The 16,902-nt window shown below is 33.6% G+C and overlaps 2 protein-coding genes across 6 annotated transcripts in view; one reads left to right on the top strand and one right to left on the bottom strand.

Moving 5' to 3' along the window:
* The window catches only part of plx (PTB_TBC1D1_like and TBC domain-containing protein plx), a 39,543-nt gene extending 27,460 nt beyond the window's left edge, over positions 1-12,083 (top strand). For all 4 annotated transcript variants that reach the window (XM_033328778.2, XM_076617296.1, XM_033328779.2 and 1 more), the window contains exons 2-15: positions 4,419-4,541; positions 4,866-5,048; positions 5,196-5,501; positions 5,605-5,809; positions 6,164-6,280; positions 6,376-6,592; positions 6,690-7,007; positions 7,088-7,374; positions 7,477-7,638; positions 7,722-8,038; positions 8,137-8,389; positions 8,477-8,595; positions 8,678-8,902; positions 8,987-12,083. In XM_033328778.2, coding sequence (XP_033184669.2) covers positions 4,440-4,541; positions 4,866-5,048; positions 5,196-5,501; positions 5,605-5,809; positions 6,164-6,280; positions 6,376-6,592; positions 6,690-7,007; positions 7,088-7,374; positions 7,477-7,638; positions 7,722-8,038; positions 8,137-8,389; positions 8,477-8,595; positions 8,678-8,902; positions 8,987-9,907 — 3,732 coding nt within the window. In that variant the 5' untranslated portion in view covers positions 4,419-4,439 and the 3' untranslated portion in view covers positions 9,908-12,083. The remainder of the gene's footprint in view (positions 1-4,418; positions 4,542-4,865; positions 5,049-5,195; positions 5,502-5,604; positions 5,810-6,163; positions 6,281-6,375; positions 6,593-6,689; positions 7,008-7,087; positions 7,375-7,476; positions 7,639-7,721; positions 8,039-8,136; positions 8,390-8,476; positions 8,596-8,677; positions 8,903-8,986) is intronic.
* Positions 12,084-12,130: 47 nt separating this feature from the next.
* On the bottom strand, positions 12,131-16,582 carry LOC117154097 (U4/U6.U5 tri-snRNP-associated protein 1). 2 transcript variants are annotated; one of them, XM_033328780.2, is made up of 11 exons: positions 16,281-16,582; positions 15,465-15,913; positions 15,253-15,381; positions 14,773-15,192; positions 14,555-14,696; positions 14,092-14,366; positions 13,912-13,999; positions 13,643-13,841; positions 12,652-12,838; positions 12,412-12,566; positions 12,131-12,334 (listed from the first exon to the last, which is right to left on the bottom strand). In XM_033328780.2, the coding sequence occupies exons 1-11, from the start codon at positions 16,441-16,443 to the stop codon at positions 12,307-12,309; spliced, it is 2,235 nt and encodes a 744-aa protein (XP_033184671.1). In that variant the 5' UTR covers positions 16,444-16,582; the 3' UTR covers positions 12,131-12,306. The 2 variants fall into 2 exon arrangements, 1 of the variants encoding a protein (XP_033184671.1); XR_004463711.2 differs by lacking the exons at positions 12,131-12,334; positions 12,412-12,566 and adding an exon at positions 13,376-13,500 and having other exon boundaries at positions 12,700-12,838.
* Positions 16,583-16,902: the final 320 nt, after the last annotated feature.

The following is a 16,902-nucleotide window of genomic DNA, read 5'->3' on the forward strand; positions in this document are numbered from 1 at the left end:
TGCCTGGTTGTTTGCATCGTAGAAGATTTACGTAATAACATGTCTACAGTAGTTGCTACTGAAACTCTGCAATTTAAAAAAAAAAAAAAAAAAGAATGAAACGAGGGAGATTATTCTTTGAATTCCATGCAGTCCTTAAAATACACTTATGAAACACCTTGCCTTCGTTCCGTTCCAAAAAGTAATTGCTGTGTATATCTGGAATGATGAATGATTGCACGCGCAAGGCACATTCGTGAGCGATCAGAAGTTCATCAAGTGAGAGTTGCTTTAACAATCTCCGACGTATATCTTCACAAATTGATTTAAACTCCTGATTAGTTCTACAGAATCCTTCTTAATTCCTTGGTGTAAGAAATTTTAATCAACGATTGCAATAAAATATATGTATATACAGGGTGGTTGGTAACTGCTGGTACAAGCGAAAAGGGGGTGATTCTACGCGAAAAAAGAAGTCGAAAATATAGAATAAAAAAATTTTTTTTTTATTTTGTTTTTTAAATTTGTCTATCGAGAAAACGATCTACAGTGAGATCACGAGACGTGATGAAGTGCACGCGTACCGAGCGAAAATTCAAAGTCGATTTTCTCGAAAACAAAGCCTCAAACGAAAAATTTTTATTCTATATTTTCGACTTCTTTTTTCGCGTAGAATCACCCCCTTTCCGCTTGTACCACCAGTTACCAACCACCCTGTATATATCAAAGTTATAACTAGGCTGCGAATTTTTATGTAAATTCGTATTTTTATGGAAGTAACGAAAAAAATGGGACTTAGGCATAAATTTGATTCACCTTCTAAATACTGTAATAAAAAATTTTGCGTTGGAAGTTTCACGTACTTTCGGTGCGTTAGGTCTTTGCAAATTTAAAAATCCATAGTCGAATCATAAACTACGTGTAAAAAATTGCAATCATGAAATTAAAAAATCTTTCGAATCCTTAAAAATGTCGAGGTGGTAGCTCTGAAATAATCATCATATTGCAATAATTTCGAACATTTCTACTGGAAAGTTACGCGACATCATTCCCATTCCACTCACACTGAGAAAATATCCCTGTAGATAGCAGAAATCCGATAGTTGAAAAAAGAATATCATCCATCGTTGACTTCACAACGGAGATTCCATTCACAGACACGAGATCCGCGCGTGCAGAGGGTCTCATTAATTCTTGGCCGTGAAGCGCGTTGGAAAAACGGACGGAAACGATTTCTCCGCTGCGCCTTTTCTCACGATCGTCGATCATGCGAGCGCCCTTGGTCCGGGAGCACAGCTTACGAAATACCCGTTACCATTTAACTACAACTCGATGAGGCGGTTCATAGGGTCTTTCTCGGGGATATTCAATCTAATTTTCCACGTGCACTCAATCGAGCAGCGTCACGATGCAAAACCGTGCTTCTTTTGATGATCACGCGTGCTTTCATATTTCGAATTGACGATGATCAATTGGTAGTGGACGGAGCGAGTGTCAACAAAGAAGATGGAGAATCGCGACAGATGTAGCGTGCACGAGCGCTTGAAGACCTTGTGAAAATTTCGCGATTATTCTCGGTGGTGGTATTTATAGCTGAAACAAGAGGAGATTCAATGAATGCGAATATTGAAAAGTTAAATGAGATTTATTGCCATTATTCGTCGAAAAAATTAAGCTAGAAAATACTAGATATATCAGGAATAATAGAGAATTAATAGTCTTATCATTCTCTTCTTTTTTTAAACATTTATTCAGCAGATGACTGATATGACTGACTGAGATGACGTTATATGACTGATATGGTCACATGTGATGACGGGAAACAGGTTATTTATATCCGATCCAAGTATCCTCTTATTAAGAATGATTAAGTCCTGAAGTAAAGACGACAGGAAGTTAGTTTTCTCGCAATCCGTTAAACCGTTACTTTACAATTAAATATATATCTGTTTGCTAATGTATATTCGATGTACATACATTAACTAACTCGGTTATCTAGGCACATTTCTGCATTTGCTGTAATTCTTTTATGACCATTCATTTTCCATTACATCTAAAAATATAACACGATATGAGAAATTTAATCGATCTATTAGAAAGCTAGAACACGTCTCTTCAACTATGCAATTGTTTTCTATGGTCATTCATCTTTTATTCCGTCTAAATAATTCAAAATAGAAAATTAATCCTAGAACTACATTTTAATATGCGTTCTTGCTAAATTTACATTCTTCCAAGTCTTCATCCATAAAATTGAAAAAAAGATTTGTAGTTAAGGGATGAGAATTCATTAAGATAGCCCAGTTTCAATGTCGCGTTGCTATTCATCGTCTTGTACAGATTGCAGTCAATGTGTATCAAGTGTCAGTCGTACATATTTTACAGTATGAGAAAGGGCCGGCCGGATAATAAAAAGAAAGCTTGTCTGGTAATTGGATAAAGGAAGCCCCGCCGCTTTGTGCCGATCTGTGTCAGCAACTACGCTAGCGAGATTCTCCTGTCGCAGCTGAGAAGACCTCTTATGGTCGTCGAGATAACCACCCGTCAAGATAATCTTCTTTTCATTGATACAAATTGTTCTCTGATCGATCGGGTCATCCGACGTATTTTCGGCTTGCTAATCGTTCTCGATATATCGCGTAATCGAGACCTAGCCACAGTTTGCATAATAAATTGTTTGCTCTTAACGTGGCTCATAACGTCAGCCACGTTTATACCGAAGATCGATGATTGCTTGCTTTTCTCCTTGTTTTCCCGAACTCTCAATGATTATAGGATTCAACTTCTTTTGTTTTCAGCTTTTTCCATATTTTTAATCTTTCTCTCTATTTCTTATTTAAATGCACGTGTTCGTTAATAGTATTGGATTGTAACATAAATAAGTTCGGTCAATAAATATATTGAGTTTATCCGAACTTACTTATGTTACAACCCAATACGTACACATACTTTTTAGTGTCATTGTACGTATCCATCATAGTTCGTAAATGGCAAAGAACTCGCGTGTCTCACGCGAGATTGCTCATGAAAATTGGTGTAACAGTGTAACCTAACGCTTGGGCAGCCTCCAAGGTAACGCTTGGATGAGCTCGTTGTATGAAGAATTTGTCGATGCACGAACAGTTCGTTATTTCTTAGTTTGAAATTCTACCTTAGTACACGCTGGTAGCAGCACTATGCAAGTTGTATTTGCAGGAGAAGCCGTTTACAAAATATGATAACGTATCGCACATGCATTTCAGAAGTTCAATCAGACAAGTTCTTCACGAGACAAAAGCAAGAAAGCTATTTGGTAGCTTACAAAGAAAGCTATTTAAGAAACATATAATGTTAGCGATATTATGGTGTCTAGAAAACAATAGTCAAATATTATTTTTGTAATTTTCCACTCCTAGCGCTTGAAACCATGCTTTGAGAGTTTTAACATTCTTCTAACACGGAATTTAATTATTTTGAAATGCATATGGAGAGATGCTTTTGAGTTATAAGAAAGTTGTTTCATAAATCGGGATAATGTAGATGTCGCACTAGTTCAATGGCGTTTTATTATTGTAAATGACTTACCGATTGATCTTAGATTCTAGATCATTAAATGGTAAACAAAATACCTATATTTAATTACTAGACTGCGAATGTTTATGCGCATTCAGACATGCGTTTATAAACATAGCTATAGAAATGAAACCTAGACTGACATTTGTTTCGTCTTTAAATATTATATATCGATCACTGATTTATGCAATAGTAGTTAAAAAATAGGAATAAAACCTAAGAAAATATAATAAAGTCTAAGAATGAATGATAAACAAACAATGAATCTGGAATTGTTTAAGAGAAAAGAAAAATATAAAAGAAAGAAGAGAAAACCATGCGGCCGGCGAGTGCTCTCGAAACAAATTTATTTTGGTCCACGGCCATCGGCCACGTTTGGACCACGCTTTCTTGCGAAATCGGTTTGTATATTAATGGTGCAGTTAGGATGCTACATCCTGGATTATTTCTGGGAAATTTCTGACAAATTTTTACCTCGAAAATATATCGTCAATATATAACGCATAGGTGATGCACGTACACCACACTCTAGTGTTATACAACAGTGTGAATTATGCAAATCGATACATTACTATGTAAATTGGCGAGCTTTGTAACTAAATTGAAAGGAATCTATTTAAAAACCGTTTAAATCGGTTTTCTCCATAATTTTTAATAAAATACGTTCTTTCTTTCGTTCGTAATTATTTAATTATAACCTATAAATCTAAGATTAAAATAAAATGTTAAATTTATATAATTTGTATTTTTCGCGAGAATTTCGAACTCGAGAATTAAAGACACGATTGTTGTCTGTGTCGCGTGACAAGAATTAATTTACAACTTAAATACCATGATGTCATGTCACGAGAGAGAGATTGCAATTCAATGCTTCGCTTTGTTTCCAGGTTCAACAATTCCTCAGAAATATGAAGGAAAGTCGGGATGTCCCTCAAAGATCGCAAAGTAGCGCGGCCAGCCTAACGTCCCTAGGTGCTGACATATCTCCAAGTTCTTCCCATTTCTTTGAGGTGATTCTTCGTGTTTCTCCTTTCTTCTTTTTCTCCTTTAAACGCTTTTTATTGCTCTATACATCTATGAAGTTGATAAGTATAAATGAATAAAAATAAATACAAAATGAGATTATTTAAAAATAAAATTTGTAGACTATAAATATACCTATTAGCACTTCTGCTATTAATATTTGTAGCAGCTTCTAAATATATACACTTTAATTAGAGCAATAAATGATCTTTAAAAGTTAGAAGTCCTTGAACTCAGTTTTAATTTAGATACAATTTTTCTCACTAAATAATTTTCTTTTAAAATACAGATTAATAATCAATAACTTTTAGGTGCTCTATGTGGGGAAAATCAGAGTGTCGCATCCAAAGGTATCGGAGGGCTTCATAGACGATGCGTTAGTAAGATTTCGCGTTCACGGTCTTGAAAAATCGAGACCGTCGGTGACTAACTTTCTTTCCGAGAGTCAGCGTCAATCACTTTTAACGTCCTCCAATAACAGGAGAAATAGCACGGTAAGTTATCTTTTCCTAATTCTATACTAAATTATACATATATTCTAATTATAATATTTATTATATCATTATAATTGTACATATATATTAATTATAATTCAAACAGTCAGTATATTAGTTAATATCAAGAAACAATTTTTACTTCAGGAATCTAGTGCTAGTGAGATCGAAAGTATAGAAAATGTCTCCGGAAATGGGGTCATATCGCCCGTTAACTCGCTGGGTGTACCGTCAGCACTCACGGGTTCGGTGGAAACGTTTCCAAAGACACAGAACCCCAATCTTGCCGAGAAAGACGAGCGCGAGGAGAATCGAGATGTTACAAACAATAATTCAATGCAAGTACCGGAAGTTATGCGAAACCGGGCTTCCTCTACGGGTAGCGTGTTGAATGCCAGGAGGGATTCCATGGCGAGAGGGAGTGACGAACATAATCGCACGATGCTCTTCCAGGTTTGAAATGATTCGATATATATATTACTTATAATAATAATAATATATATTTTATTATATAGAATCTGTATTGAAACTGATCTGATCTGACATTGAATTTCAGGTTGGCCGATATGATTTGAGATTAATCAGCCCGGATAGGAAGCTGGTATTGCTTCACAAGCAACTCAGAGACGTGGCGAGTTGCGTGCAAGGCATCAAGAACCCCGAGCACTTCGGTTTTATTTGCAAAGAGAATAACGTGGATTTTTTTGTTGGCTACGTATTCAAGTGCCAATCGGAATCCGTTGCAGATGATCTTGTCGCTGGTAAAATGAGTTTCTTATTCTTTATTGATGGCTTCTGCTACGATGAAATAAATCCGGCATTGCAAGGAGAAAGTTCCTATATATATATATGTAACTCACTTCTTTTTTATTAATTAATATAAGAAATTAAACTTTATATTGGCTAACATTTGGTAATAAATACATTAATCATTTTTCAGTGTCGATTTTAGATAAGGCAGATTCCATCACTAATAGAACACCCTGTATAAACAACTAATAATGTAGAAGTTCCATTATTTCTAATCAAGTACATCTAATCTAACAATATAAAAATACATTGAGATATCAATTTACTAAAATCAAACAATCTAAAATCATATACGTATTTTTTAGCTATTTCACAAGCGTTTGTTGGAACGTGCGAAGTTTCAAGGAAAGACCGATATTCCGTGTTTTCATGCGAACACTGCCCCATGTATTGGTATAACAAGTTGTGCCAGGAAATCGAAGGTAATTTACGAGTATACTTATGTCTTGTCTCCCTTTAATTTCCAACAAAATTATGGGACGAGTAAGAAGTTAGCATGTTCTCCTGCGGATTTTAGGACAGAATGACAGGAGGACCCAGAATATAATTTTTTCGCGGATGGAAATGCTGCCGGAGGACGAGCAAGAAATCGTCGTTAGTAAATACAAAAGTGCTGAGGCCGCCGGCGGTACAGGGACATCTTTACGCGAGCAAAATCAATTTTTAATAAGACTGTTGCGTGCTCATTGCGAGACAAAACAGGCTAGGCACGTTCATGACACAGCCGAGAATAGGTAAGATTTCTTTTAAGAAAAAGTTTCTTGAAATGTTTATTAAAAATACAACTTTTATTTATGTTAACAATTCAATCTAATCTATAATATATTTCAGGAGTGAATTTCTTAATCAATACCTAGGCGTAGGTGTCGGAAGCACAATATTCATGAAAGCGAAACGCTCGCTTACAAATAGTTTTGATAACCTCATAAAGAGAAAGGGTTCGCGGGATGACCTTGGACTTGGACATTTAAAAGATATGAGCCACCTCAACACTGTGATACAAAAAAGCGGTAGCCAAAGCCCCGATATGTCGCGACAACCGTCCATGGCAGATATTTCGCCGGATTCTAGTAGACCCAAATCTTTAAGGGTTTCACCTGAACAGCAATTGACTGTAAATACTGGACCAAAGAGTTCTATGATGGATATGTATGTATAATTTTTGACAGTATGTAGTTTATAATTATAACTTGAATTTGTTTTATTATTTTTATGATATTCTTTAATAGATTCCTGAAGGTAGGAAATTCACCAAAAATGTCTCCAACTGAGACAGATGGAAACAATTCGGTACAGTCAAATGGCTCATGGAGACAAGCTATATTGAATCGAGTTGTAACTCCCAATAAAGATCACGAAAAAGAAAGCGATAAAACAGGAAATATTGACGTCATCAAATCGCCCCAGGCGACGGCGACGCGCAGAACGAAACAAGAATTAAGGGATCTGTGGAAGAAAGCTATCAATCAGCAGGTGATACTTATACGAATGGAGAAGGAGAACGCGAGGCTTAGAGGTAATATAATGCAATATTTAATAATATACTATTTAATATCCTTTTCTGAATAATAGAGAAATACTTCTTTCAACTTGTACATAAAAATGTACTTAATTTCAGTTCGTCAAGAAGAAGCGACTGTTAAGAGAATAAAATTGGAGTACGATGAACTTAGCACTTGTGGCCGCGAGTTAATGGAAGTATGGGACCTTTTAGTAAGCAAAGAGTCAAGGATCTCTACAAAATGTGATAATCAAATGCTTTTACATGCTATTAAACAAGGTAAGTGATCATAAAAATTTTAATATCAAGATATTTTTAGATATAATGACTTAACGATTTAATAATTATTCATATTGGTACAGGTGTACCAAAAGGCAAAAGAGGAGAAGTATGGCAATTTTTGGCCGAACAATTTTGCTTGAAGCAACCTCCAATAGACACGCGCGACTTCCCTAATTACAATATACCATACGATTTGCTTTTGAAACAGCTTACGTCTCAGCAACATGCAATTTTAATAGATTTAGGACGAACATTTCCAAACCATCCGTATTTTAGTTCACCTCTAGGACCTGGACAATTAGCTTTGTTCAATTTGCTGAAAGCTTACTCGCTTCTGGACCATGAAGTTGGTTATTGTCAAGGTCTCAGTTTCGTAGCTGGCATTCTTCTTTTACACGTAAGTTTAAATATTTTTAATTTTTGTTATTTTATTAATTAGTATTTAATTTTTATTAATAAGCATCTTTTTTTAAAAATATGGTTTATTTTTAATAGATGTCAGAAGATATAGCGTTTTTCCTTCTACGACACTTAATGTTTCGAAGAGGCCTAAGGAAATTGTATCTTCCTGATATGGCAGCTTTACAATTGTACCTGTATCAATTATCCAGGTTGTTGCACGATAGATTGCCTGCGATTTATAATCATTTTGACAAACATGAGGTTTCGCCCACATTATACGCTGCACCATGGTTGCTAACTTTATTTGCCAGTCAATTTCCACTTGGTTTTGTGACTAGAGTTTTTGGTAAGTACAACAAGATGAATACAAATTTATACACACGTATTTATTTTTACAGTTTCAGGTATTTATTTTTTATATTTATTTTTATAGATTTACTTTTCTTGGAAAGTACTGAGGTACTTTTCAGGGTAGCTATGGCGTTGTTAGAAGAGCACCAAGATCAATTATTAATGTGTGACAGTTTTGAAGAAATTATGGAATATCTCAAAGTATGAAAAATTCTTTTTTTTTTAAATGAAGCTCTCGGATATAACTATAATACCTATGTTCCTTAATTTTTGTTAATTATAGACGCGCGTACCAGCTGTAGATAAAGAAATTCTGGACCGAGTTATGAAACGCGTGTTTTATCCGGATCAAGAGATTACGAAGCAATTGAACGAATATAGAGTGGAATACCAGGTGTTACAGGAAGAAATGATATCAATGAAACCGCAAATGGAAAATCTGGAGAAGTTAAAAGTACTTAACAAGCAACTTACGCAAGAAGTCGGTCAGCTCAGTGGACAACTTGAAGTAAAATCTTTAAACATTAATCTTACTTAAAAACCATAAGGTTTTACTGCTTCTAAAATTAAATAAATATAATTATAATCACAGATTACTATGAACGACTTGCACCGTTTGGAGACAGCAAGATCTATGCAGCAATCGACCCTGCACAAACTTGAATCTCAGAATCGCAGTCTAGAAGTGACTGTCGCCACATTGGGCGCATTTATACAACAACTATCTGAAACTCGCCCAGACATCGAATTTCCTGGTGAAGTTCGTCGAATAATCGCTCAGTTAAGCATCGCTGAGAAACGAAGAAGCACACCCAATAGATTGTACTCCCTAAAAGTGCTCGAGGATAATAATAAAATGGGAATGATCAAGAGTAACTCAGCAGGAAGAGAATCTCAAAATTTGTTAAAAAATAATAACGTAATGGATACTCCGTACCCTTTAAAATCCACGTTGAGTCAACCAAACTTGGCTACAAAACTGGAGAGAGTCTCGTCGTTCTTCTCAAACTCGCATAATCATATTCAGAAGCAACGAGCACAATTGGCCGCTCTTAGGAATGAGTATGCGAATGAGCAAGGTATTAGAAATGACGAAAACGATCCAAAAACCGTCAATATAGATATTCGGATCACTGATACGGTAAATTCAACCGAAGAGCAGAACATGGTGCAAGACGATAATCACTTGAAGATCCAACAAGTCAATTTGGAGAAATCGAGTTCGCTGCCATTAAATTCTAAAATGAAGTTGAAGTCGTCGAAATCAGCTTATGAGTTAGGATCTGTTCAAAAAGTACCAATTACAAAGTTGGAAGTTACAAACGATGATAACGTCACGAATTTAACTGGAACGATGCATCCTCTGGATACCTGCAGTGATGTGAATTTTAGATATGGAGGAACAACGAAATTGAAGTCGATAAAATCAACAAGGTTATCGAGCCCAAGCGGCCAAGATGAAGGTATGAGCAAAAACGCTCAGAACCAGAACATAGAGACGTTGAACAGATAACAATTGCTGATGATGTTGCGCTCAAGGAAGATGCCTTGGAAGGTAACTAACTTGAGAAAGGTCTATCCAAAAAGCTAACGGAACAGTATCATAATTCATGTTTTACTTCCACATTTCATGCATGTGTCCTCTCTTGTATACAATTTTTTGATACAACAACAATCAATTTTTATTTTTTAACAAGAGCTCGGTCTACAAGAGGTGGACTGCCGATCAAAATATGCTGAGACTCGCACTTCCCTTTTACTTATACCAATGATTTTAATACCATGCGATAGAGAACAGAAAAGAAGCAAAACTATATATAACAAAGAAGTCAATTTATAATATTTAAAAACTTGACGCGACTTTTGTGTGCGCGTATGCCTGTGTGTGAATGTATCAGTATCAGATATAGTTGAATATGTTCATACGTATATATGTATATACATAAACAAAAAACTTAGAGAAAAATTAGGAAGAATAAGTACAGCAAGTTAATAACTATCAAAAATATTTGAATGTAGGAAAGAGTAAAAAGGAATATTTACGTAAATATAATAAATAAACTGCTGACAAGAAATTTGTTTAAAATGACAGTAACATAGAAAATAGTTTCTATTGAATTTTGCGAAGTAACAGAATTGTAGATAATTATAATTTATTGGTGAATATTATTTGGCAAAATACATGTTACTGGCGTAAACTAAATTTCTTAGAATCAAGCAAATAGAAGTCATATCTGTATCAAAATGTACATTAGATTATTACAAAATTGATAGGAATTCATTTAAGAAATAAATATTGAATTAAAGGAATAAACGTTGTTTGTTCGATTAATGATATATTTTTTGTTGTTAGTACATAGTTGCCCAAAATTTTTATTTATCAAAATAACAAATTTCAGCGAGCAGTAGCCCTAATAGTAAGTTAACTTAAATTTTTGACAGGGTTTCAAAGTTACTCAAAAATTCTTAGCTAACAATACAAAATATACCGCTGCCTTAATTTAAAAAAGTATTTTCAAATAATAGTTCTAATAATAATTTTCTAAACAATATATTTAAAAGATTACTGTTTTTAGTTACGAAGAATTCCTATTACTTTTGTATAAATCATCGAGAGAAGTGCCAAACTTTCTAGAAAAGAAAACAAATTTTTTTAAATTGTATATAACTAGTAGAGAGGAAGTTTTCTAAAACATATATTGAGATGTAACTGTATCGTGTATATTCGAGACATATTTATAAGATGTAATTTATATAATTATTGTGCACTATGTAAGATTCGAGAAATCATCAAGTATTATTACTATTTTTGCACAAAGAAAAGCCTTGTGATATCAGGGATACTATATACTATGTACTATAATCAATGCCGTTCAACCTTCTCATAAAGAGAAATCATTTTTTAAATACGAAATAATGACGTTGATATTTTGTAAAAATACTCAAATTGATATCAGTAGCGAATCATGCTGTCATCATAATTGATCAAGACTTCTTTCATTTAGCAAGCCCATAAATATTTTTAATCTCATAATAATATATTGTACTAAATAAAAAGCAAAAAGATAAAAACAGACAATGTTCAGTACGTTTGTACAGTAATTATTAGAAAGGATAAAATATTTTGTAGTACCGGAATTTCTACCTTCCGAATAGCAATTTGTACAAGTAGATAACTAGGAACTTTAATCGTAAATTGTGATGAATAATTAAGAAGTAATGTTAAAATATTTATAGCTTTTATGCACATGTTACTGTTAGCATATAGAAATCGTATTATTCTAATGTCGATATAAATAAGATATAATTGTGAACATCGTTTGTTCCCTACACTTAATTTTATTGTGATAGCAGTCAATTTATTTGATTAAAAACTAAGATGAAATATTTTAAGTATATAAAGTATCATTATCGAAAAAAACTGTGACAAAATATGAGTTTATACTGTTTTATATATACCGAGAGAATGTAAGTAATTTTCTCTGGTAACTGTATCGATATGTACATATATTGAAGATTTCATATATCAATTGAGCATATCTGACTTATAATGTAAGCAAAGCCTTACAAACTTGTCTGTAAAATATAAACACAATATTTCAATCATATCATACGCGAAAATTAAAATTGTAATGTTCCCGTATAACAAAACCTTAAAAATAAAATAAATAATTATATTATTTAAAAAACTAATGATCTTTTCAATTAAAAAAGAAAAGGGTCCAAGAAAGATTAGTTGTCTTTGTAAACTCACAAATGTTATTTTATTATCGCGTAAGTAGATTAACAAATTAAAGGAAAAATGTGCAAGTATTCATTTTCCAATGTACTATTCTGCTGAAAAAGTGTACTGACAAGGGATTTTTCTCTGTCACAATATTATATACAGTTCTTACAGAAATTAGCTTTAACTTAATGCTTTGACTTCGATATGCTAGTCCTGAAAAAAAATATTCATAAGTATTACGAAATTAACTTTTAATTAATATCTACTAGAGTAATATAAAATTGCTTTACGTTTGCATTTGTTTGCTTCCACTGAGTACTATATATGGCGACTGAGTTTCTTTTTGTTTTGCTTGTAATAAATTAAGTGTTCCTAGAGGGGTATCTGTAGATGACATTCGTTTCATTAAAACTTCTTGTTCTGCTTTTTTCATTCGTTTCTCAACCTATAAATTATGAAGTTATGTTTAGTATCCACTTTGCAGTTTAAAAAGGAAAGAGAGTTTTAGGTAGGATAATAAATAAGTTGACCTTATTTTTTCCTGGACCTTTCCCATGAAATTTATGTGAGAGATATCGAAAAGCTTCCTTTGCACTTAAAACATGACCATCGTCATCGATGTATTCCAGCTTGACATTTGGTTTGAAACCATCCTTCTCTTTGAATTCTGACGTTGGACCATTGAAACGATCCCTTCTACCAAATTTATCATCGTCTCTACAAAAACAAAGATAAAAACAAATAACAATAAACTTCGTTCAAGTGTAAAAATTGATTGTAGCTCATGGAATTCGGTGTTTCGAAATTTACGTTACCGCGAACAAAAAAATGATTAAATTTCAAAGATACATTACATTATGCGATTAAATTAATACGAATCTAAACAAGTCGATATTAACTATCGTTTAACTAATTATATGTATATGTATGTATTAAATTATTTGTTATTACTTGCTCAAAGAAGATTGACTTTTATAACATATTTGATAAAACGTATAACCATAAATGTGAAAAAGGATTTCAGTTCAAACCAAGATTGTATAAAGTCCGTATCCTAAAGGTTATTTTATTACCCATATTTGAACATGCATGTATAGAATGCAATAATACAAAATTATACTGTGATGTGTATATAGCAGATGAACTTTTTTTCTTGCTAATTATATTAATGCAATTTCAATCCATACTTGGACTTGTCTAGAACGCTCGTACAGATCTCGCTTGGTACAGTAGAATCGCATAATATAAACATACCTCTATCAATCCTACTCTCTTCTTAGGCCTTTCATCATCTCCAACAAAGTAGTTAATCTCGTTGCGGTAGCAGATCATCCATTTTCCGAGCACCGAAATCTGAGCTCTCTATTTACGACTGTTAACTAACAGTTTGAAATTCACTAGAGACTCGTCTAACAAGGTTCGTTGGTATGCATTCAATAGAAGAATATTTCTCACATTTGTTTCTCTTTCCAAATATGTAAGAAAGCTTCTTGTATTGAATGATAGTTGTTCCATACATACCCATAAGTCTTGTCCTCTATTGAGTAATTCTGAGCTTGTAGATGTGCGAAACGAGACGCAGATGGTCTACTACTATCTTCTTTTTGCAAATAACCTTTGCTCATAGCAAGTTTTAACGCTCCACCTACGCCATGTCCGAGCGAAGGTTCTGCATCTAAAATCGCGGCTTCCATTGCTACTGGTTCTGATGTACTTTCATCTGTTCATAAAATATAAAAGATTATACACAATGTAAAAGATCAAACAATCTGCTTGGATGTTAGAAATACCTAGGTGCACTGTATTCCATGCGCCACGGCCATCATCTTCATCCTCGTTTGTAGGAGGTTCCTCTTTGACTCCGTCCATTTCAAAGTCCTGCATTTTTTATTAAAAAAAGAAGGAAAGGAAGGAAAAGGAGATTAGATAATACCATTTCAACAGAAATATAGTAATAAAACATTCAATACCATCAACTCCTGTCCATTTTCTTCTCTATTTCCAGCAAGACCATAAGTAGGAATGTCTCCTAGTGTTCTACAAAATTCTGCAGTGGCGTTAAGAACAATATTTCCAGATTGACTCTCTTCAGAACCCATAGACTCCTGTTTTATAGTTTCAACAACTTTTTCGATATTTGATAATTGGGATTCTTTTAGTTTTTGAGCCTTCTTCAATGCTAATTGTAATTCCAACTCTTTGTCATCTTCTTCCAATTTTATTCCACTGAGATCTTCAGTGGGAGCTTGAGGATGAAGAAAAATTGGCTTATGTATTTTTAAACAGTACAATAGTAATATAACAGTATAAATAATTAATATAATTAATAGTAATAATTAACGGTACATAATACGCATAATAATAATTAACAGTACAACAGAGGTTCAAATGCTAAAAAGTAATTATAATCTTTAAAAAAAATATACTAAATACCTCCCAAATCATCTACGTCCAAAACATCGTTTTCTTTTACGTCCTCGGTTTTTTTGGCTCTCCTACTTCCAAGATCTCGAAGATAATCATTGTCTTCAGGAATTAAATCTTCTGCTTTTAATTTCTTTCTAATCTTTCGAACCTAAAATAATATGACAAAATATTGAGCTTGTGCATTATGTAAGAGATAGCATAAAATCTTGATTTCACAGGATTACCTTTTTCTTTGGCTTCTTAAATTTCGCAAGTTCTTCTTCATTATAATACTCACTAGCTAGTTTTGGCTCTGTTAATTGTAATGATTCTAATCGTTTATTGGCTAAACGTTGTTTAACGTAGTCAAGTTTGTTCTGTTTCACGTCTTTGATGTTATTAATTCCCAGTGTGAAAGTATCTTTTTTCGTTCCTCCAATCTCTTCGTCATATTTTTCCAGAATTGTTTTCTTCGGGAAACCGAATTCATCGAAGTTATCATCATCGTATGCATCGTAACCAGGCTTCTTCGTTTTATTGAAAATATTACGTTGATAACGTTCCTCATCAGTTATATTTACGTTAACAAGCACGTCTTCGCCTTCTTCTAGCACTTGTCGATCTTTTAGCGTTAAGATAAGTGTTTTGCCTTCTTCAAATTTCTCCTGTTAAATATCATTCAATTGCTATAATTTTTAAAAATATACATAAATGTAGGTACTTACAATATTGTGCTCCACTTTGAGGCCCTTTAAATTTTTTTCAGTATAAGCTGTATTACGTGCAGCATGAATTTCTTCTTTAACCAAATTTCCAATTCCAAATTCTTCATCTAACTGATCTAACATTTTTGCCTAGCATGAAAATAGAAAAGATCAAAACATTAATTATAAATATGCTAACTGAGTAATATACATTTGGAACACTTTGAAAATACCCTTTCTTCTGCTTTTTTCTTCTCTTCCTCTAAACGTCTGGTCTTATCAATCCAATTTCTGGTATCATCATCAGATTCGCATTCTCCTAAACTTTTTACTTTAGCTAAATTAGCCTCAATTAGTCTCTTCTGTTTCTGAGTGCCAATCTTTTCCTTTAATTTTTGGGTCTTTAACTTTTCGTTAACATCAGGAGCAGGCTTGTGATAAAACTCTCCCAAGTCATCCTTAATCTTATTCGGATCATCTTTTGGTCCACTATCAACTTCTAGTGGTTTTAAACCTAACTTTGCTCTTAACTTGTTAGTTTCTTCAATCGATAGAGAGGTTTGTGTTCCACCGCCTTTGCTTGGCGAAGGGCTGTGCTGCTTAGAAATTTCAGGAGGTGGAGGCGTTGACGGATGTGAAGACTTAGAAATTTTTGGGGGTGGAGGTGCATTAACTATTTCAACTGAAATAAAATAAACGCAGTATTAACTGATATTAACTATCGTATGCTCATCATAGTAAATGCTTATGTACCTATGCAAAGTATACATTATTATTTGCTTTGATTCCCTCCAAATTACTTAATCTTGTACTTGAAATTGATAAATATGTTTCTGCGCAGATGAAACACGATATTATTTTCGAAACGATGACAAGGAGAAATAACAGAGATAAATGAAAAGTATTTTAGCTTATCTAACCGCTCATAAATAATTACATTTTTGAAGCGGTGCGCGCGTAGTTAATTTTTTTACTAAAACACGCGACATTGAGAAAAGCCACTGTGCAACGTATTCGTATAATTTAAAAATAATGAATCAGATAATAACCATCACTATCATAATCCTTGCGTTCTTTTCTTCTATGCTTTTTGTGATGCCTGTGCTTTTCCGATTTCTCGCGCTCAGGCGTGTAGCTTCGTGAACGGCTACGGTGACGCTTCTTCTTAGCGTCCCGACTCTTCTCGGTCTTGTGTCGTTTATTCGAGCCCATTTTCAATCTTTTTAGTTACACGTACACCGTGTGATACACCGTTTTTCTTAAATTTTTCTAAAATTTACTATTTATTCGGCTCTAATTTGTCAATTCCTACTACCATCCACCATTTTTTCAATGCGCACTTCAAATGACAATACTATGCGAAGTGTGATGTAAATATTACCAACCATGTTTAGGAAAACCTAAAATATTTTCAGAAACAATTGTGTATCCAGCTTAAAAACCCGTTTCAATATTGGCGTTTTAAATTTTATGAAATATTTATTCTTTAGCTTATATTATTATACATAGGATTTAAATATCGGTTGAGATTTGTTTTTCAAGCTATAAAGAGTTTAAATTTTCGCTGAAGACATTCGCACGTGCGCAGTCCGCCATACATCAGCTTACGCATTTGAACAACAGGGAACGTTCAGTAATGTAATTTAATTCTAAATGCTTGGTTGTTATGAA

Source organism: Bombus vancouverensis, chromosome 3 (assembly GCF_051014615.1).
Source record: "Bombus vancouverensis nearcticus chromosome 3, iyBomVanc1_principal, whole genome shotgun sequence".
Taxonomy (NCBI): Eukaryota; Metazoa; Arthropoda; class Insecta; order Hymenoptera; family Apidae; genus Bombus; species Bombus vancouverensis.

What these genes read in the sequence shown, in the direction of transcription:
- LOC117154097 (XM_033328780.2), bottom strand. Translation starts at nt 16,443, where the DNA reads ATGGGCTCGAATAAACGACACAAGACCGAGAAGAGTCGGGACGCTAAG. An exon ending in AGAAAAAAGCAGAAGAAAGG is followed by an intron (nt 15,382 to 15,464) that starts GTATTTTCAAAG and finishes TTTTCATGCTAG; the next exon opens with GCAAAAATGTTAGATCAGTT. An exon ending in GGAAGCAAACAAATGCAAAC is followed by an intron (nt 12,335 to 12,411) that starts GTAAAGCAATTT and finishes ATTTTTTTTCAG; the next exon opens with GACTAGCATATCGAAGTCAA.